The sequence below is a fragment of the Gambusia affinis genome, linkage group LG08 (assembly GCF_019740435.1).
Source record: "Gambusia affinis linkage group LG08, SWU_Gaff_1.0, whole genome shotgun sequence".
Classification (NCBI taxonomy): domain Eukaryota; kingdom Metazoa; phylum Chordata; class Actinopteri; order Cyprinodontiformes; family Poeciliidae; genus Gambusia; species Gambusia affinis.
The window spans coordinates 25,897,354-25,917,508 of record NC_057875.1 but is presented as its reverse complement, the minus strand read 5'-3'; the positions used below and the strand labels follow the sequence as shown (position 1 = coordinate 25,917,508).

The following is a 20,155-nucleotide window of genomic DNA, read 5'->3' as shown; positions in this document are numbered from 1 at the left end:
CATCACATGCCTAAGATCCCGCCCTCCAGCTTTGTTCTGGAGGGCGGGATCTTATGCTGTTTATGTTGGATTTAGCTGTCAAGGTGTCAACATCATGCGCTAAATCTTAAATGTATGAGAGAAAAGGGGTACACTGCTTTGCTACAAATATTGCTACAACTACATAACAAGGTCCAACGGTATCACTTTTCACCAATCAGGAAGAAGTTTTAAAAATAGCAAGGGAGTGAGAAGTAGGTTAATTATGCTAGCTTGACTTTGACAACCTTACCACGTAGCTGAGGTGCAGAATTTTGTGCGTTTTGGTTCAATTGAAAAAAAAAAAAAAGGCATCCCACAGATCAACTCTCTGACAGATCATGAGCAGAGAAGGTGTTTAAATTCACTAATCAACCACCGCTGTGTTCAGACAATCTCAGGAATCATGATTCTGTAACGGACTAAATGTTGTTCTTGGTGTGGGAAAGGTTTGCGTGTTTATTGGTGTTGCATCCCGATGCACTACCGGAGCTGTCGTCAGTCCGTTGCTATAGCAACAGGTCTGTGTGTAGCGTAGCCGACGCAGAGAGTGAGTAAAAAGAATGCAAGTGGCTTTGAGTTATTCTTCAGTCATTTTTCAGCATTATTTTCCCCTGAATTAATTACACGTACATCTCCAGGTTTCATTTTGTCAACTGAATTGTTCTACTACAGCAGATCGGCTATGGATGGCAAGTAACGGAATCGTCTTTTTGCCCTCCAGCGTTGTACACATGCGGGAAATTTCCGGATGTAAATAATAACGTTCGTCATATCTATAAAATGGTTCTGTGTGCCTGGAAAATCCATAATACAGGCCCTTTAAAGTGATACAGGAGCAGTCCCAGCCCACATGTATTAGTGCAACATTTTGCAGGGTGACTTAATGCTAAACCATGAATGAAGCTGTAAGTTTATACATGAATGTGTGCCTGTGTGTGTGTGCTTGTGTGTGTGTGTGGGTGCAACTTAACCCCTGTGATCTCATCTGCGTCCACGGGTTGCCTAGAAACGCTATGAAAGCATAGTATTTAACTTCCACATTATGCAAAGGGAAAGAATGCTAGCCGACCCGAACAGACAGCACCGGGTCTGGCCTTACATGGACATTAGTGCAGCCAGGAATTTTTCTAAAAAGGAACATCTTGAGGTTTTCATAAATTTCAATATTCATGCATGCAGAAACTTTAGAAAGTAATTGTGACATGCTAAAAAAAACATCCTCTAATGTCTGGTAAAGTGTTTTAGAAGGCTTTTATTATAACTTCTCAAATATCTGATGTCAGCTTGGATAAAGGATGCATGCTTTCCCCCCGCAAATTACACAAAATTACTTTTCCAGTTCTTTTCTAAATACACTTAAAGCCTATTGCTCAAGATATTGCTTCTTGCAAAACTCGAGAACATTTTGGTTTTCTTTAGGACCCAAGCTAATATCAGAGTGAGAAGGCATGAGGGGCAGGAGTGGAAGGGAGCGAAAGTGCGGCTGTGCTGTCGGGTAGTCTGCTTAGAGAACATTTTAAGCGCCAATAAACTCTCACTGGGTCCGTGGAGGCCGGAGAAAGAAGGTGAAAGAGATTCAGCTTCTTCGTACTTCAAAACGAGATTTAGAGCCAGTCAGACTGACTTGTATCACCTGTTATTTTTTTACATTTTTCCTCAACACATCTGCACAAAATGACAGCTAGAAGAATGTTGCTGCTAGTGTATCCGTCTGCAAACTTTTGATAACCCCTGACAGCTTCATTTCTCATCGAAACAGGCTGAAGGAAACCGGGAAGAATGCTTTGTCCAGTAATGAAAACAACTGTGTCTTTACCAGAGAGTGAAACTCCTGCACATTCACTTTTTTTTTGTCTTTGTTTTGAGCATCGAGCGATTTGAAATCTGCTTTCAAACAAGAGTTCATCAGCGTTGTGGTGTTTACTCACAGAAGCAACAGGAAATTGTATTTGTAATGTTATGCCTGATCGGCGTATAACTGTACTGTTTATCACTGCAAACCCAAAGAGACCGTAGCTGATTAAAACGAAACTCTAAAATCTCTACATTTCTGCAATCAAATAAGACATTTTTCTGAAGTTTTCTGAAACTTTTCCAGTCAAAAACTCCCCATTCTGAAGAACCGTAAGTGACAAGAGGGTTTGTGTCGCTTTTTTTCTTACCTGTAAGAATCCACAGTCCATCTCCGGCTGTCATCTTCTCCACATTTCCACTTCCTTTAACTTTTTTTTTATTATTATTATTCTCCCCCACCACCACTTCCCTTTCCAAACTTGCCCTCTTATTGTTTTAAAAATACATGGGGGGAAAAGGAAGAATGCAGCGTCTCCGTCCTCCCACACATTTTATTCCTGACATCATAGCGTGCCTCGTTGAAACCCGTGACGCCACCGAGGCCCATCATCCTCCCTGAGACGTGTCAGGATGTTGACATTATTTTTCTATCATTAGCCAACCTGAGCTACAGCTTTAGCAGAATGTGCTGTTGTGTGTCTTCAAATTTATGTTTCCATCCGGGGTGATGTGGACACAGAATGGGAGCTGCCCGGGTTTACACCGGGTTCTGGACCTGGTCATTAGCAGAACGTGGGAAGAACTGTGGAAGATGTCAATTTTCTTTCTTTTTTTTTTTTTAACAGCTGTTATCAGAAACGACAAATACGCATTTTACTCTTTTGGTCCCTATATTCAGGTGAGATGAATATCTACGCACAGTCAGATGTGAAAAAAAATCTAACACTTCATGGTCCTGTTTGGCTTAAACCAGAGGTTTAAAATGCGGCCGAGGGGCCACTTGTGGCCCTTGGACTGATTTTGCAATTTATAATGTTACAAAGGATAGTGAGGTAATATTGATATGGCTAAAATTTGTAATCAGAGAAAAACTATTTCCGACATAATCTCATTACAATGGAAAATTGTTAAATATGACACAAAGTATTTCACTTTTTTTTTTTTTAAGTATTTGTCTATTTTATATTAAAGCTCATGTATGTGAGCCAAGTGACTTTCTGTTGGTATCAGTTTCTAAGTACCAACATCTAATTTAAACAAATTAAATGCGGCCACCGCATAATGTGTTGTGGGGGGGGGGAAACAAGAACATAAAGAGAACCAAACATGTTGCAAACTTAAAATCCTTGGGTGTTTGGGCTTCATTAATGCTTGTGTCTTTGATCACTTCAAAGTTCTTTATTGTTTGAAGAATCTTGTCATATACAGTTCATTTCTCTGTGTTCATTAGTGTTGGAAAGATCTTACCATTCTGGTTCGTTCCTCTGTATTTGGTTTCTAGTTTTCTGCTCCCTGTGTGTCACACCAGTCCTGTTTAGTCCACTTTAATCAAACTAATTTGTTGGGGTAGGAAGTCCGGTTGGTTTGGAAAGGAGTAAATCCGTAATCGAACTCCGATGCGGGCCAAGAACGTGAACTGTGGCTTGTCTAAAAACCTAGGTCTCGCTTCGGTTGAAGTGCATTTGAAACATCAGCTACCACAGGAAGGTATCGCTGTTCTCCCAGTCAATCAAGGACTTTTATACGGTTTCTGTCTTGCTAAAATCCAGAATAGGCTGGGAGGAAATTACTTTCCTTTTTTTTTTTTTTACATCCCAGTAAAAAACACTTTAAACTGTAGGAGCACTGTAACAGGAAATGTTTTAGTTTTTGAACCATAACATTTTAAAACCTTGGTAACCAGAAACCTGCCCGTGTCTGATTTCCATGAGGTTTGGTTAGTACACAGTCAAGACCAGGGGGAAAGTCCCACCAGGATCAAAAGTTCATCACAGGGCAAACGCTGAGACACACATCCCACACTGCCTGAAAACACCAGCTGTCACTTAAAATAGGTTTTCCATGCCAGTGTTATCTGAGGAATGCTCTGCATTTAGCTGTATTAAGATAGTGGCAAGGTTGTTGTGTCTGGACACAAAAATTATGTACTCTGAAGGTTTCTACAAAATTATTGTAATAAAGCAGTAGTAGCCTTTGTACAGTGCATCGTTTTGTGAAACAGCGTTACATTTTTTGATTAGGCCAAGTGTGTATTAGCTGACAAAACCTTACTTTTTGTTTATTTTCAGCTTACTTGAGTCATTCGATTAATCCGGGTCGTTTCGTAATTCTGCGTTCTCTTCAAATCTTTTTCCATCACATTCTGAAATAGTAGCAATTCAATGTAGACATTCAATCCACTGTTTGTCAGTTTTGTGATAAATGAGGGGAAACTTGAGTTGACTCACCGAGTATTAAAGCTATCGGGCGTTATAAGCTGTGTGGCTTTCTCTGTCCAAGCACAAGGCCCCACTTTGAGCTAACCCACTTCATGTGTGGGATGGGAATGCTGACTCCATGGCTCAGCACAACCATCTTCCAGCTTGTTCCCACCCAGGCAATCATACAGTGCCGTTCTCGCTCTCTTTTTGTCCCCACATGACAGCTCTGTGGTGAGACTGCAACCGCTGTCTTCCCCTGTGAATCCAGTCTCCAGCCGAATGAGACGAGGACGGCGTTATTGAGACTCCAGTCCGCAGGGTGTCCGCCTTCTATAAAACAAGGCACCCAAAGGCAACTCTCGTAGTCAGAGTTAGCTGGAGTGTCAGGTGAACGATGGGACACGTAGCGTTTTGAACAAGAGCTGCATCGAAATAAATCCAAACTACGTGAAACATAATAAGGGCCGCTGAAGACTCAGGAGTATCACAGCTCTCACTTCATCTAGAACTCCACCACGCTAATTCTTGCTAGCTCTGACCTCTTAAGAAATGGTGAGTGGTTTTACTTGTTCCTCCTGCTCCACAATGTTTGATTTCTTTGTTCGACTTTCTTTGTTCGACTTGTGGTATTTGAAGCAAAATACCACAAGTACTGTGGTATTTTGTTTTCTGTAAATCAGTTTTTGTATTCATTCGGTGGTTTTAACTGGAGCTATTCTATTTTACCACAGCTTATATAAGGAAGACTGAACTTTTTTTTTATTTTTTATAAAGTGATATGGCAAGTTTTGTGGAACAGAAGAAGGGAAATAAGAGAAAATAGGCTCTTACTTCGCCTCGTTATTGAATTCCCATGTCCATGTTTTCATAGACAGTCTGTTCTTACTCTTACTTTGATTCCTCCAGTGAAGTTTTTGACGGGGCCAATTTGGGAAGAGAAGGAGATGTTGTTAACCATCACGTTAATTTTCTGAGCTGTGTTTGAATTGTAGTTTGCCTGCAGTTTTAGCAACGGCAGCAGAGGAAGTTAACGAAGTTGTTCAGTCACGTGTTCAAAACTGTGACCTTCCTGGAGTAATTTTTTTTTTCCAAAGGTGATTTTGGGATAAAAACAAACAAAAAATACACCACCTATTTCTTATGAAAAAAAAAAACAAAAACAAAAATGATTCACTGTTGGAAAAAAAAAAGACCTAGGTCATTACTTGAGGAAAGTGACAAAATATTGAATTAACATTAATAGACGTTGGTTTGGAACTTGTCTCTTTGCAGTGCAGGATGCTTGTTTACAGTGCAGTCAATATCCCATAAGCTTCATGAAACCATACATTGGGTAAAATTTAAAACCTCAACAGAGTCCACGCCATTGCTTCTCAATAGCCGAGCGTCCAGGCCCTCTGGACGAAGCGCAGCGTAGGCCCAAACAACCGGTTTTTACCAGGGTAGGTCTTAACTAAGAATGTTTGGGCTGTTTCTTCCTGGTGTTCGTGGATTTTTTTTTAGTAGATTGTAACTTCAAATAATTTGGGGAAAAATCTGCCTGTTCAATGTCTTCAAACATCTAAGACGAGGTGAAGAATAAAGTACGTAAATGAAAAATCCTCCGATATGCTGTATTGGCATAATTTTGCAACAAACAGCTGAATAATGTATCTTTTCGCCAGAGAACCCCGTGGTTCTACAAATTAAAAAAGTTATCTGAAACATCAGTGTTGTACTATCAGTAGGGGTGAGCCGGGAGTTTTATTGTGATATTTTGTGGTGCTGTTGTGATAATGATGATAATTATGATTTTCAAAGACCCATCTACTTCTTCTTTATTTACGTAACCTAACTGCACACAGCACCTGCATTTAATTATGTCTCCTAATGCACTAATATTTATTGACTGTCTCGTGGAACAAATAAAGAAGAAAGTGGTAAAAAATAAAATTTCATTTTTGTTTTTTTTTCTTAACATAATTAACTGTAATGAATAGAACCAGTTATAAATGAACATTTTTCATCATGGTAATAGGTTTTTTTTTACAATAAATGACAAACAATTCAATAGATGCTCAATTTTAACTGTAAGTGACAGAAACATGGAAACAATGATGTAAAGACATTTCAGTTCTTTCTACAGATATGCTTCAGTACATCTCAGAACACACCTAGCGATTGTTCCTACATATAAGTCTATGAGGGGTTGTTATTACCCTCAGCATGTGACTCAGACAGAGGTGTCCTTTGTTTGACTTACCTACAAACCACATGTTCACCAAGGCAACCTAAAGGGGGGGACCCCCTGGGGAATCTCAGGTTTCAGCCGGGACATAAAAAGAAATGTTTGGGACAAAAAAAAAAAAAAAAAAAAAATACTACTGTTATTACTGCCAAGATGGTCAGGAAACTTTCTGTTACTTTCAGCCCTGAGCCGTCTGTAGTCGATGGGAATGTGGTCTTGATTTTGTTAAAAGTTCAACTTCAGGGTTTTCTGTGTAACATTTGAGCCAGAGGTTTACATGTCTTCAGTGCAGTCATAAATTAACATAAATGTTTTTATTTAAGAACAACTCAAAACCTCTCCTTTCTTCTCGCTCTCTGTGCCGGCTACTCTACACGCAGACCCGTTGCCATAGAAACTGACTGACAACAGCGCCACTGGTGTTTTCCTCGCAAAGAACAGGACGTTCAGTCGATTGCACTGCTATATCTCCAGGCTTGGTGTTTATTTTGTGATTATTAATAAGTGATCGTCTGAAAACAGCAGTGGTTGATTAGCTCATTTAAATTACAAAGAGTCCCGTTTTCTTTTATTTTATGCCTACATTTAAGATTTAGCACGTTACTTTGACAGCTAAAAACAAGATAGTCATCGTCGGCAAGCTTTTTTTTTTTATCCTCCATCAGGGAGCAACGCATCTACAGACGCAGATATATACTGTACATAAATATCCCATAGCAAGCTTAGCTCTACAAGGCACTTTTTGTAAGGTCTAAAATCACATTCATGACTGCAGGAATATGTAAATGTTTTACCGGAAGTTTGGAAATCCGGGCAGACAGACACTGCACCACATTAAAACGACTATAAGAAAATAGAACCAAAACAGAACCATGTGAGGTGGACACAAGAGAAAGTGATCACTTTCAGTGTAATGGTCCTTAACGCAGCACTTAGTGACACACTCTAAGTGTCCAGGACTAAATTGCTTGATTGAACAACTCATCTTCATTTATAGGCTAATCCACAGAAGAGCGCCATAATGAGCCGAAGGCGCATGTAATGGAATCTGCTGCGACTCCGACTTGATGGCTTTGACCCTTTCCACAATTATAGGGCCAGTATAATTCATCCACACTTTCATTGCAACAGTTGTAACAGGGAAATTAACCGGCATCCACTCTTTGTTTTATTGTATTCTGCTCCGGTACCACAAAACCAAAAGTCATGGATGTCCTGTTTATTCGTCCCGTCGACAGAAAATGCCTCGGTGTGGCAGTCCTCTGTGGAGCTGGCACAGCTCCGGGATCATTTCTGAATTACTGTGATGCTTTCTCTAAAAATGGCCCCAGAGGAGCTCTGCCAAGACTGCAGTTAAAAGATCCCCCGCCCATTTCCTTTTTCCTCCTCACATCCCTGTGTCTATTCTGTGTGTAGATCCAATCGCCCATTCATCCATTCGGGTATTGAATCAAGAAAATCACTGACTCGTTTATTCCTTCGTTGTTCATAATTACATAACTCGGGGAGCTCCAGCACATTCAAAACAGACAACACGGCACAGGAAGTGACTTCTGTGTGATCGTTTAATTTTTCAAACCCTTAGAAACCAGTCAGCTGTTCTGTCACGTGACTTTTTGCCACTGAGGCGAACAAAAAGCTGCTCATGTGGGATAGAAGGTTTCATTCCTTTCTCCTCTGAAGTGTTTTTGTTGCTTTTCTATTCTTGAAGCTGTATGCCGTGTATCTATAAAAACAAATATCTCCCCCACATTATTTAAAAAAAAATCATAGACACGGGATCGGTTTCAGAAAAGTAAACACACAAATTTCTACAAATACACCACTGAGCTCTGTTTTTAACATGCCAAACACAGAGGGGGCAATATAACACAAAACTAACACCTATGTGAGCCAATCAGATTGCTTCAAAACAACCAGGACTTCCTGTTAGGAATTAAACATCTTGTTAGTGTGGTCCGATGTTTAGGTTGAATAGTTTTTAAAGAGCTTATTAGAATATGTAGTTATTAAAACACAATATGATGTCAATGGTAAAATCAGACCCTGTTCTACGCTTCATTTCGTCCAGAGGGTCTATTGATAAACACTTACTAGCTGGAGGCGTAGACTGAAGTTTTAAATGTTTTCCAGCGCTAACGAGGCGGCTGCTAATGTTCATTCAAAACTACAGGCAGGTTATAATTCTTAGACAGCGCAGAAAATCAACATCATGGTTCACAACTTCTTCTGTTTGCTGATTGGCCCAGTTGAAATTCTACCGAAGAAATCCAAATGAATTTGAGAAAGCCCAGATGGCGAACAGAAGAGAGTTAGAATTGAGCGAAATTGCACTGGAAGGCAATAGCCACGCTAGAAACGTGCAGGACCAAAACACTCAGTTTTCCAATGTGCTCTAACCCTTTTACACTTAAGTGCAAACATATATATCTCTCAAATATATCCACTTTTCAGAAATGATAGTTTCTGGTGAAATAAAACTGAGTTTTTGTATGGCCCCAATTGATTTGTTTTCACAGGTACCCGTTCACGTGTGGCCTGGGCCTAAATCTACTGGCAACAGGAAACTTTGTGTTGTCAGAAAAGAACAGGAAAATATCTGAAGTTAAGTTTTTGATTGCATAGGATAAAAAAAGGTCTCATTTGTTTAATAGCCTGCTAATTTCGCCTCACAGTAAACAAAGTATGTAGCCACACCTCTGGAAGACATAATTAACTAAAAGGGTTAGAGCACAGTGCAGACAGGAGGTTGGAGGGGCTGTGGGGAGGCAAACTGTGGCTTCTCCCAATTGAAGATGGACTAATTTAAATGGGATACATCAATAAAACAGTGGAATAAAGTTGTGGGCACTTAGAAGCGGCAGCCTCCAAAAACACCAGAGTCACTGGCTGGCAGCCAGCCAATAAATTAGAAGATAAGAAATATTATTCCACTGGCACACCACTGGGTTACTTCTATTTAAAAAGGGGAGGTGGGGGCAGGGATTATTGATAATGAAATTACTTGGGGGGGAGCTATATGACAAGAATAGAATGCTTGGAGGAAGATCAATAAGGAGATATTGTTGTGGACAATGCTGCAGTGGCAGGGAAACGGCTCAGAGGATGCAGGATATGTAATCAGACAGTGTGTGTGTGTGTGTGTGTGACACTTTCCTTCCTTCAGTGGATCCAGAATATCATCGACCGCTGATGCAAATTTGAGCTGAAAAGACAACTCCAAAATAAATAAATAAATCACAAATATTGTGCAATCTTTGTGATTATGATGTATGTGTTGCATTTCAGATGCTGAACTGAAGTAAGATGGCCTCGGAAAGAACGCCGACCCCTCAGAGCAGCTCGAGGCAGAGCAGCTCTCTCTCATCGTCGCCGATGAGGCAAGTGTTTGACGCCAGTCGGAGTAGCAGAAAGGGATAGTTCAGCATCTTTTGGTGGTTTGGGAAGACCAAAGCAGATGTTCACTGTTTTAGAACAACTCCAGTTGGTGTGAGGTGATCTATAAATTTAGAAATCAGGTAATCTGATGTTCTTGTGCTCCCAAACCATTTATGCCTGAGGTTCCCTAGAAATTGGCTCTGATGCACACACATCCTGAGTCACAACTTAGTCATTTATAATTTATCCGTCAGAAACTCTTTCCAAAGACATTCTTTAAAAAAAAAAGTTACTTGCTCTTACATAACTTTGTGCAGAGACGGGTTGTCAAGGTGTCTTTTTGTGCTGAAGTCTTCAACAGGTAGAGAAAGTAACCCGAGACTGTTTATCATACCTGACTGCAACAGTGTTCATGTAGATAATCCAAAACTTTTTCTCTGTGCGTTTAATACAAAACTTCTTAAACATTAAATCAAAGGTTAGCGGCTCGTACATATCCTGAACTGTTTCTTGTGATTCCTTTATATGATTCTGGCCCCACTAATGAATCTCGAAAACATTCTTGGAGATCCATGTATAAAGACACTCAGATGGTCCACTGTGCTTTTCCACTTGTGGTGTAACATCCTTATTTTATTACAATAATTATGTCGATTCTTGACCCAATTTTTTCCCCTTCCAACAATCTGGAGGACACTCCGATTTTCAGGACGTCTCTCTTAATAATCTTCAGAGGTGTACCTGTCAGGTGGGGTGTGGTACGATGAGAATGATCGTCAGAAATCTGGGACATTCATCATGATCGACTGCTTTGGCCCAATATCGCACCATGCGTGCTGTTCCCTGATGATAAACAAGCATGCAGTCTGCTAGCCAATCAGAAAGCAAGTTCACGGAGACGCAAAGGAGAAACCAAAATACGCAAAGACAAGACAACTGTGATGGGGCAACAGAAAGTCCAGTGGACATCAGGGACGTCTTTATGAGTTGTTCCTTCTCTGTTAAGTATAGTCCCCAAACTATACTACCGCCAATGCTTCTTCCCAGTCAGCCATGTTTGTTTTCTCTGAATTCATGTTTGGTCTTGAGAGGTTTTAGAAAATTTAAATGGACCAGAAAGTAATCTTTTATTATTCTTTACCCACCTGCATTACTGCCATAAGCCCTTAATGTGTTGAAGAACTTCTCCACCACTCAGCAGCTTCAGACGCCTGGAGGTGTTTATTGAGCTGAGATACAGCAGCTCCACGTATTGTCAGTGAGCCTTCAGACCTCTTTTTGAACAGTTTTCTTTTTTTTTCTCTTGAACATGACATCAAGCCAACACTTGGCATTTCAATCTGGAGAGACTCAGACAGAGAAAATGAACAGCGATTAAAAAGGTTTATTGACAGAAATGAATTTAAAGTTCTTTGGCGCTCGGGCCCCGGCTGTGGTCATCAAGCTGTGAATTGCAATAAGCTCGGATGAGCATTCCCGATGTAGGATAGGAATGTCATCCCCCCGGGACCCGGCCCTGGTGGTGGAGGTCGGAGAAGGATGCGAGCTTGAGGATCTGGGCGAGGGAAGGTGGAGAAGGGGTGGAGGAGGGTTGAGCGCGGTTGGGATGCGGAAGACGCCATGGATGGAGGTCCTTTTCAGCTGGGCCTTGGAAGGCGATTGGACGTGACGTGGCTTGGTCCAGCGTTGATAGGACAGCGGTGATGGGCGGGATGCTCCGATAGGACGAGCCAGGTGGGGCTAAAGAGTCTTCCAGTTTGAATTTGCGCCCAGGCTTCATTTCAATCTGGAGAGACTCAGACAGAGAAAATGAACAGCGATTAAAAAGGTTTATTGACAGAAATGAATTTAAAGTTCTTTGGCGCTCGGGCCCCGGCTGTGGTCATCAAGCTGTGAATTGCAATAAGCTCGGATGAGCATTCCCGATGTAGGATAGGAATGTCATCCCCCCAAAAGGGGAGGCTGAGGCCGGGGCCGAGGCCGAGGGATAAATGTCGTAATCGGAGGGCTGAGAATGCGGTGAAGCATAAAGGGGTTTGTTACTGGTAAGCGAGAGTCAGAAAGGGGAGCGTTGCGGCATAAAATAGCGGCGTGCGGGTAGGTGAAGGCTAGCTGGGGGCGGCGCTGTGCGTGAAATAACTGAATGCTGGTAGATGGAGGCCAGCCGGGGATGCCGCTATGCGTGAAATGACTGAATGCTGGTAGGTGAAGGCTAGCTGGGGGGATGCCGCTATGCGTGAAATGACTGAATGCTGGTAGGTGAAGGCTAGCTGGGGGCTGCGCTGTGCGTGAAATAACTGAATGCTGGTAGATAGAGGCCAGCCGGGGATGCCGCTATGCGTGAAATGACTGAATGCTGGTAGGTGAAGGCTAGCTGGGGGCAGCGCTGTGCGTGAAATAACTGAATGCTGGTAGATAGAGGCCAGCCGGGGATGCCGCTATGCGTGAAATGACTGAATGCTGGTAGGTGAAGGCTAGCTGGGGGCGGCGCTGTGCGTGAAATGACTGAATGCTGGTAGGTGAAGGCTAGCTGGGGGCTGCGGTGTGCGTGAAATAACTGAATGCTGGTAGATAGAGGCCAGCCGGGGATGCCGCTATGCGTGAAATAACTGAATGCTGGTAGATGGAGGCCAGCCAGGGGATGCCACTATGCTTGAAATAACTGAATGCTTGTAGATGGAGGCCAGCCGGGATGCCGCTATGCGTGAAATGACTGAATGCTGGTAGATGGAGGCCAGCCGGGGGTGCCGCTATGCGTGAAATGACTGAATGCTGGTAAGTGAAGGCTAGCTGGGGGCGGCGCTGTGCGTGAAATAACTGAATGCTGGTAGATGGAGGCCAGCCAGGGGATGCCACTATGCTTGAAATAACTGAATGCTTGTAGATGGAGGCCAGCCGGGATGCCGCTATGCGTGAAATGACTGAATGCTGGTAGATGGAGGCCAGCCGGGGATGCCGCTATGCGTGAAATGACTGAATGCTGGTAGGTGAAGGCTAGCTGGGGGCAGCGCTGTGCGTGAAATGACTGAATGCTGGTAGATGGAGGCCAGCCGGGGATGCCGCTATGCGTGAAATGACTGAATGCTGGTAGGTGAAGGCTAGCTGGGGGCGGCGCTGTGCGTGAAATGACTGAATGCTGGTAGATGGAGGCCAGCCAGGGGATGCCACTATGCTTGAAATAACTGAATGCTTGTAGATGGAGGCCAGCCGGGATGCCGCTATGCTTGAAATGACTGAATGCTTGTAGATGGAGGCCAGCCGGGGACGCCGCCTTGCGTGAAATGACTGAATGCAGGCAGATATTGGCCAGCTGGGGGTGCCGCTGAGTGATGCTATGACATAGTGTTGCCAATTAGAATAATATCCCCCAAAATGAAGCTGCGGCTGGGGCCGAAGCTGGGAGTTAGACTGGGGAAATGAGAATAGGCCGAAGCTACACTAACTTGAGGTTTACGGGCTGGGACTTTAGGAAGTCAATACCAGGTGACGCGTTACTGATGGAAACACTTCCTCGGCATGCTGCATACTTCAGTGAGTCAGGGGAGGCAACTTTATTCCCCCACACAAACTCTGAGTGTGGACGATGCCAGTGTGAGCTCGGCATGAGAACTCCCTAGAGTTTGATCCAAAGGCTGTATCTCCAACCTGGGTTGCTCCAGATAACTGCCTGCTACTGGAGATGAGATGCTAGAACTATGGTTAGACTCGCAGGGGACATTAAAGGATATGAGTGAGCTATGGGAACATCCTGGAATGGAACTTAAGATGGGGGTGTGAAGGACAAAGGAGAAAGATGATGTTAAGGAAGAAAACAATTGCGTGATGAGCGTCACAGAATTACAGTGTTTAATCCCATACAAAGAAGCGTATGAATTAACAACAAAACTTTTGAATACTTACCACAAACCTGTTCAAAATTAAGAAATTTGTTCAGAATAAGAATGTTCGAAATATCTTTTACCCATGATACTTACCACAAACCTGTTCAAAATTAAGAAATTTGTTAGGAATAAGAATGTTCAATCTACCTTTTACTCATGCCGTAAGATTAACTGTATTAAGCACAAAATAATCATTTTTCTCAACAATGAGCATAACATTTGCTGGATGAGAGCATGCATTTGCATGAGGTTGACCAACCACCACCAGGTAATTGCGCAGTGCTTGTGAGGCACTGAGGGAAGCTGAGAAGTTAGATATAATTATAAGAAGAGAATGCTGGAGATGACTACAGAGCTGTTGCCATAAGGTCGAGAGGGTACCTTGAATACTGGTGAAACGTGATCTTAAGAATTGAATGCTGTCGTATAAAATTATGATCCTATGGTTGCGAGAATGCAGGGGCTTGGAGCGATGGCTGAGCATGAAGCGAAGATTGGGGCAGGAAATGAGGCTGAGACACTGAGGAAATATAGGGTATAAAACTACAGTGCAAACGTGGATGACTGTTTGACGTAAATGATTTTTTTTTTTTTTTTTTTTTTTTTTACAATATCTAATAGCTGGACGAACGAAGTCTGGGAGAGATGCTTATTAGCAAGGGTTTAGAAGGCGGGATGCTGGTAGATGAAGGCCAGCTGTTGAAGAGAGCGTGTTCGAATGGCAGGATGTTGATAGATGAAGGTTGGATCTGCGATAAGCGGACGTGATTAAATTGATGAATAGCAATAGAATTGCTTAGGGTGAGTGATAACGATGAAAATAGTGGCGGTTCGGCTTGTGGGTCGAACATGATAGCTTATGGCAGAGAGCTGGGATGTAGGGACGCTTTGCAGAAAAAACCCCTCGAGAAACAGGTTACAGGGTGGAACGGGTTTCGCAGAAAACTGAGGACTCGTGCTGTTGAAAATGGAGGCGGAGCAAACCGGCTGCATGGGGATTCAACGGCTGGAAAGAATGGGAAAATTAGAGAGGAAATGCGATACGGGACTCCCGGCGACAAGAAGGTGCTGATTCACCCCCGTGGGGGAGAGGATATTGGCTCGGAAGAGGGACTGGAACGAATGGGCGAGAGTGAAACCTGGGAAAGCAAGAGGACAGGATGGCCTGGGGATAACGTGCGAATTCAGACGATTTATTTATTTTGATGAGAGATGAAGCCTAGAAGTGCCAGCAGGGGCATGAGCTTGTAATGACAGCATGCGAGGCAATTTACTGTTGGTGGAGAACGCCGAGCTATCGGATGGCAAAGACTAATTGAGGGGCAAAATGAATCTACGTAGCCGAACGTGGGAAACGACTCGGTAACCGCAGGCTACTGTTAACATGCTTAGGGTGCTGTAATGTTATCTGGGCATGTTTCGTCTGTGATTACCGGCATCTGGCAGTAGTACTCGACTCAGTTGATTACTTGGGGGAAAACTTAGCAGAGTTCTGTATTTTTGTTATGACTAATGCACATGCATGGCTCAGCACGGCGGCGGCAGGTCTCCTTCACTGTTGCATAAACCCGGCAAGCGTCTCGGTGTTCAAGTTGCGTTTGAAGGCAGCTCGGGATACAGGTTGCAACATTTAATGAATAAAACGGTTTTAACTGTGAAAGTGACGGGGAGACACGGATATGTGAAAAGCGCGAGCCCCTATGTATGAAAGAGTGCAAGATTGGCACTTCTGGGGTGGGGACAGACGGCTTCCGGTTCAGAGGGAGGGGAGGGGCACTGCTTTCTCTGGGCAGGCAATACCCTACAAGCTCACCGTACCGCTAGGCCTGGGGGGAAGCAGTTAAGCTTCTAACGCCAAGGAGAAACCCAGAAGCAACTTAGCCAATCCTAAAAAACCTAAGTTAAGAAAAGGGGATATTTGATAACTAGCCTGGTGAAAACCGCTGCCAGATCGTTAAGGTCTTCTAGTTCACTCGGAACAGCACGACTGTGATGAAACGTGAGGTATCGATTAGCCTTTTGCATTATGTAACAGGGAAAATTACTGAAGCTCGAACGCCGGACGCTTATCCTTTGAGGTTAATGCGACATCACCTTCTATTTAAAGTTACCTTTGATGGGTAGTGAATGGGACTCTAAGCAAAAATTTGATGAGAAACGATGATGCGATGATGTTCTGGCGTGATGACTTGGTTACCGATTGGAGAAGCTCTGAGCTGATTGGTACCGATGTGACCTGGGGGATTATTAGCCGGCTTCACATTCTACAGCGCATATGACTGACTACTGAGACTAGGAGCACAGTTAGACTAGAGCTATAATTTACGGCTTGAGTCCATGCAGTCACCTCGCTTTTACAACGCGAACGGCGTCATGAACTGTAGTGGCGGGTGGTGAGGCGGTGCAAGGAACCGAGTAGCAGTAAAACGATGATGTTTGGAGAAATTTATAGTCTGGTAGTCCAGATTATCCTAAATCCCAGGCAGCACTGCCGAGTGGAAACCAGGGCTCAAGACGGGTAGGAGCGGGGTGAACTGATGGACCGAGACGTGACGAGCGACAGCTACGAACAGAAGGACAGGGACTCAGACATGGTACAAAGCACGGGGTAATCAGGGAATGAGAGCACCTGGGGCAAATCAAGGGGAGAGGGACGACACAGAGACTCTGAAGGCACATGTTGAAACAGAGAAATTAATGCGGTAACCATGACAACCCATGAACGGCTCTACGTAGCTGGGTGGCTGAATAATACCGCTTTGCAAATGAATGTGGAGGGGCACGGCCGCTGACTTGAGACGGACCGAGAAGCGGAGCTGAATGTCTGGTGCGGGCGTACTAAAGTTCGGGGAGGAGTATGTGGGGCTTGATGCCTGCGAAATGACAGAGGCTACTACTAGGTGCCGGGCGCTGAAGAAACGCAGTCGGCGGTCCGCTTTGTCGCCGCTGGGAGGGATGCTACTAGTTACTGATTTATTTATGCATTTATTCGGTAAAGCTCTGAAGCATTTAAAGCGCAGCCTGGGTGACGCATGCGAATAAGGCTTGCAAGTTCGGGAGGGAGATGGACTAAGAAAAAAGTCCTACGTTTCCTAACATTGCGAAACATGGATGAGATATGTGAGGATACGTCTTACCTGGAAGGCCCGAGGCGGGCGTGGCGTGGGAAATCCGACGGAAGGAGCGGATGACCGGGCTGATAGCGGCTATACGGAAGTATGTGAAGTTGTTGGCGTAGGTCGGTGCGGCGAGACCTGGCGAGCCGGCCAAGGCCGTGAAGTGGGTAGCGCTGGAGCAGGTGACGGTGGATCCCAGTCAGCGAGAAAGCGGCGGGAGAAGCTGCTTGGAATGAATGAGGTCCAGGGATTCTCTTCCATCTGGGGAGCGTCTGAGGGAAAGAAGCGGCCGAGCACGCGGCTAAGCGGCTTTATGACGGACATGAGAGGTGCGGGGGCGAGCAGTCGCTCTGAAAAGAGGTCTGGTGAGATATTTGACCGAGAGCTGAGGCGTGCGGCTGAACAGGTTGAGCGCGGTTGGGATGCGGAAGACGCCATGGATGGAGGTCCTTTTCAGCTGGGCCTTGGAAGGCGATTGGACGTGACGTGGCTTGGTCCAGCGTTGATAGGACAGCGGTGATGGGCGGGATGCTCCGATAGGACGAGCCAGGTGGGGCTAAAGAGTCTTCCAGTTTGAATTTGCGCCCAGGCTTCATTTGAACCATTTTCTCCAGTGAGATTCAGGTGAGCTGGATAAACGGATAGAAACGATGTCACAATTCTGCCCAACCCAAACGAGAAGTTTGCTTTGACCTTTGGGTTATCTTTCATAAAACATTTCAGTACAGCAAAGCTAAGTAAATATACTCCTAATTTTTGCCTCACATTCAGAATCAGTAAATTGCGAATTCAAAGCTGAAATGCCAGACTCATGCGGCTGAGAGGGAAAAACACCAAGAACTCGTACCGAAAAAATTTAAACCTGAAGCAACAACAAGTCTTCCTTGCCTGTTAAGCCATCACACATATCTGAAGATCCAACTGGATCCTGCAGTGCTGGAGATCTTAAAAATGTGAATTAGTTTTGTTTTTTTTCAGCTTCTTCCTTTCTTAGTAACAGAGGTTGAAAAAAAAGCTAAAGCAAAACCTTCTTAGTCAATACATCAAGTGACGAAAACCGCCCAATGGCTTAATTGTGTTAAAATAAACTGTAAACACAGATGGAAAACGTTCTTTCATTTGGCGTTTGTGTCTCACGCACGTCTTTGTCAAACGTTTCTACAGCAGAATCAACCCAGATCGACTTCTCTGCATAATCTGCATTTATTTAATCAGGAAAAGTCTGACAATTGACAGTTTTCTGTTGCATCATTGTATTCTGATGTGAAGCATAATGTGTGTGGAAACATCATGAAACGTCACGTGGTGGGGAAGAGTTCTGACTTTGAATATAAGGCAAGAACATTTTTTTGGAAGATTTCCATCAAAAAGAATTCAGAGTTGAAAATTCAAACATTTGCTAGAAAAAATTCTGACAATTTTAGATTAATCTCAGAAAAAAAAAAAATAAATTTCAAATGTCAAAAATTTTATCAGAAAATAACTTAAATGTTGATATTCATTTCATAAATTTTTGAGTTTTCAAGTTTCTGATTTTCGTGGCGAATTTCTATCTACAGCAGCCTTAACACTCCATGGTACCGCCTGTATTGGGCCCGTCAAATTTGTATTAATGTTGAACTGCAGTCGGGGAGGCCACACAACACCAGCTCAAGGTCCATTAACGGCCCCCGGGCCTCACTTTGGACGTCAAAGGGAGTGTATTTATACGCCCTCTGGTGCGTGTAATCCAACAGGCCAATAAGTGACGGGGTGAAGTTTGAGGTTAGACGTCGTCTGAGACAAAGAGACTGAAAAATGGAAGAACCAGAGTCGGCGTGTTTTGTCTTCGTTGATTTTGGCCTTGGCTGCACATTAAAAGTTGCCAGAAACATCTGGAAGTCAGATGTCTGCTGTGGCCGCCAGGATTTTTTTCTATCAGCCAGAGGCTCAAACGATGTCCTACCAACGTGCTGCTTTTTCAAGCTTGACCTCTAGAAAATCCAGGCCTGCCTCGTGTGTTTTAAAAAGTATGTTTGCCTGCTCCTTCTCCCCGTTTTCTGAGTTCAGTCGTCACGTCCAGTCAGAGCGACGTTGTGTGGGCCGAACCTCTAATTCCTCTCCAAGAGAGCGTTTCGTTTAGCATTATTCGGTCGTTTGCTGAGCAAAATTGCATTTCCATACATTTTGGTCTCTTTAATGTCTTTGTCTTTAATTCTTTCTGAGACATTATTTCTACCTCCAGCTAAAGCCAAAGCCACACTCATCGGTCCACGAAATCTTGAGCGTCATTTTGCCCACATTTCCAGTCTGTCTGCCCAGAAGGACTGTGGTTCTGTGGTGCAGTTTAGAAATGCTTTCCATTTGTTCCTCACTGACCCCCAGGCATTGGACTGTGATGATAATGCTCCACAGACATTAGACTCCTTCCTGCTTTCAGTATGTATTTATTAAATCCTCTATTGGCAGACTGTCTCCGATCTGGATACAGGAAGATATGAAACAGATTGTAACGTGAACGCGCTTATGTTTTATTTTTCAAATATCGTTTCTTAGGTCGCCAATAAAAGAGATGAAGCGAGGGAATGATACTTTCAGCCATTTAGGAAGACTGTTTAAATCCAAAAGACTCATAAGGACACCGCAAACTAATAGAAAATCTAACAAAAAATATGCCTCTGGCTTGAATGATTCTGAATAAATAAGCCAAACAGCCTAATCCTTGACACATGAGATATACAGGTACAAGTCAGAAAGTTGGAATAAACATTCCAATTTATCAAATGAAAAGTATTTTTTGATAAATAACAACCTTTATGCAGGTCACTCACAAAAAGATATTTTCACCTCATGTTAAAAAATAAAGATGGTAATGTTTCATTAAGAGTTTGTTGTAGAGTTTTAAATCAACCATAGGGTGAAACATTGAATTAGTCTCAAGAAACTATGAAATAAAAAACACAGTGTTTCTTTCAGCTCACAAATTTGATAAAAGTTTATGTTGTGAAACCGCAACATGAATCTGGATTTTATGGAGCCACGTCAAACCTCGCAACAACTTTGGTACACGTTTATAAGCTGATTTTTTATTTTTTTTTACCAGATAAATAGGTTTTATCTATAGTTTAGGCTACGATAAAGTAAATAAATGTGAATTCAAACACTGTACAGGTACATTGTGAGGAGAAATTACATATAGTGGACCAATTATATTTACGGGGGTAAAGCACCACAACCGAACCTGAAGAGCTAAAATCTGCTAATATTTAAAACACGCTCTAAATATTCACCTCTTTCAGGCGTTCACACCAAATGTAGCTTTGGTGTGACTACTAATAA

At 43.2% G+C, this 20,155-nt stretch overlaps 1 protein-coding gene across 3 annotated transcripts in view; it reads left to right on the top strand.

The window, feature by feature from the left end:
* LOC122835676 (protein inscuteable homolog) overlaps window positions 1–20,155 on the top strand; it is a 72,539-nt gene that overhangs the window by 19,689 nt on the left and 32,695 nt on the right. For 2 of the 3 annotated variants that reach the window (XM_044124913.1, XM_044124911.1), the window contains exon 2: window positions 9,751–9,842. In XM_044124913.1, the coding sequence (XP_043980848.1) occupies window positions 9,769–9,842 (74 nt within the window). In that variant the 5' untranslated portion in view covers window positions 9,751–9,768. Of the gene's footprint in view, window positions 1–4,370; window positions 4,788–9,750; window positions 9,843–20,155 lie in introns of those variants that run through there. The other variant, XM_044124912.1, reaches the window with a different exon arrangement.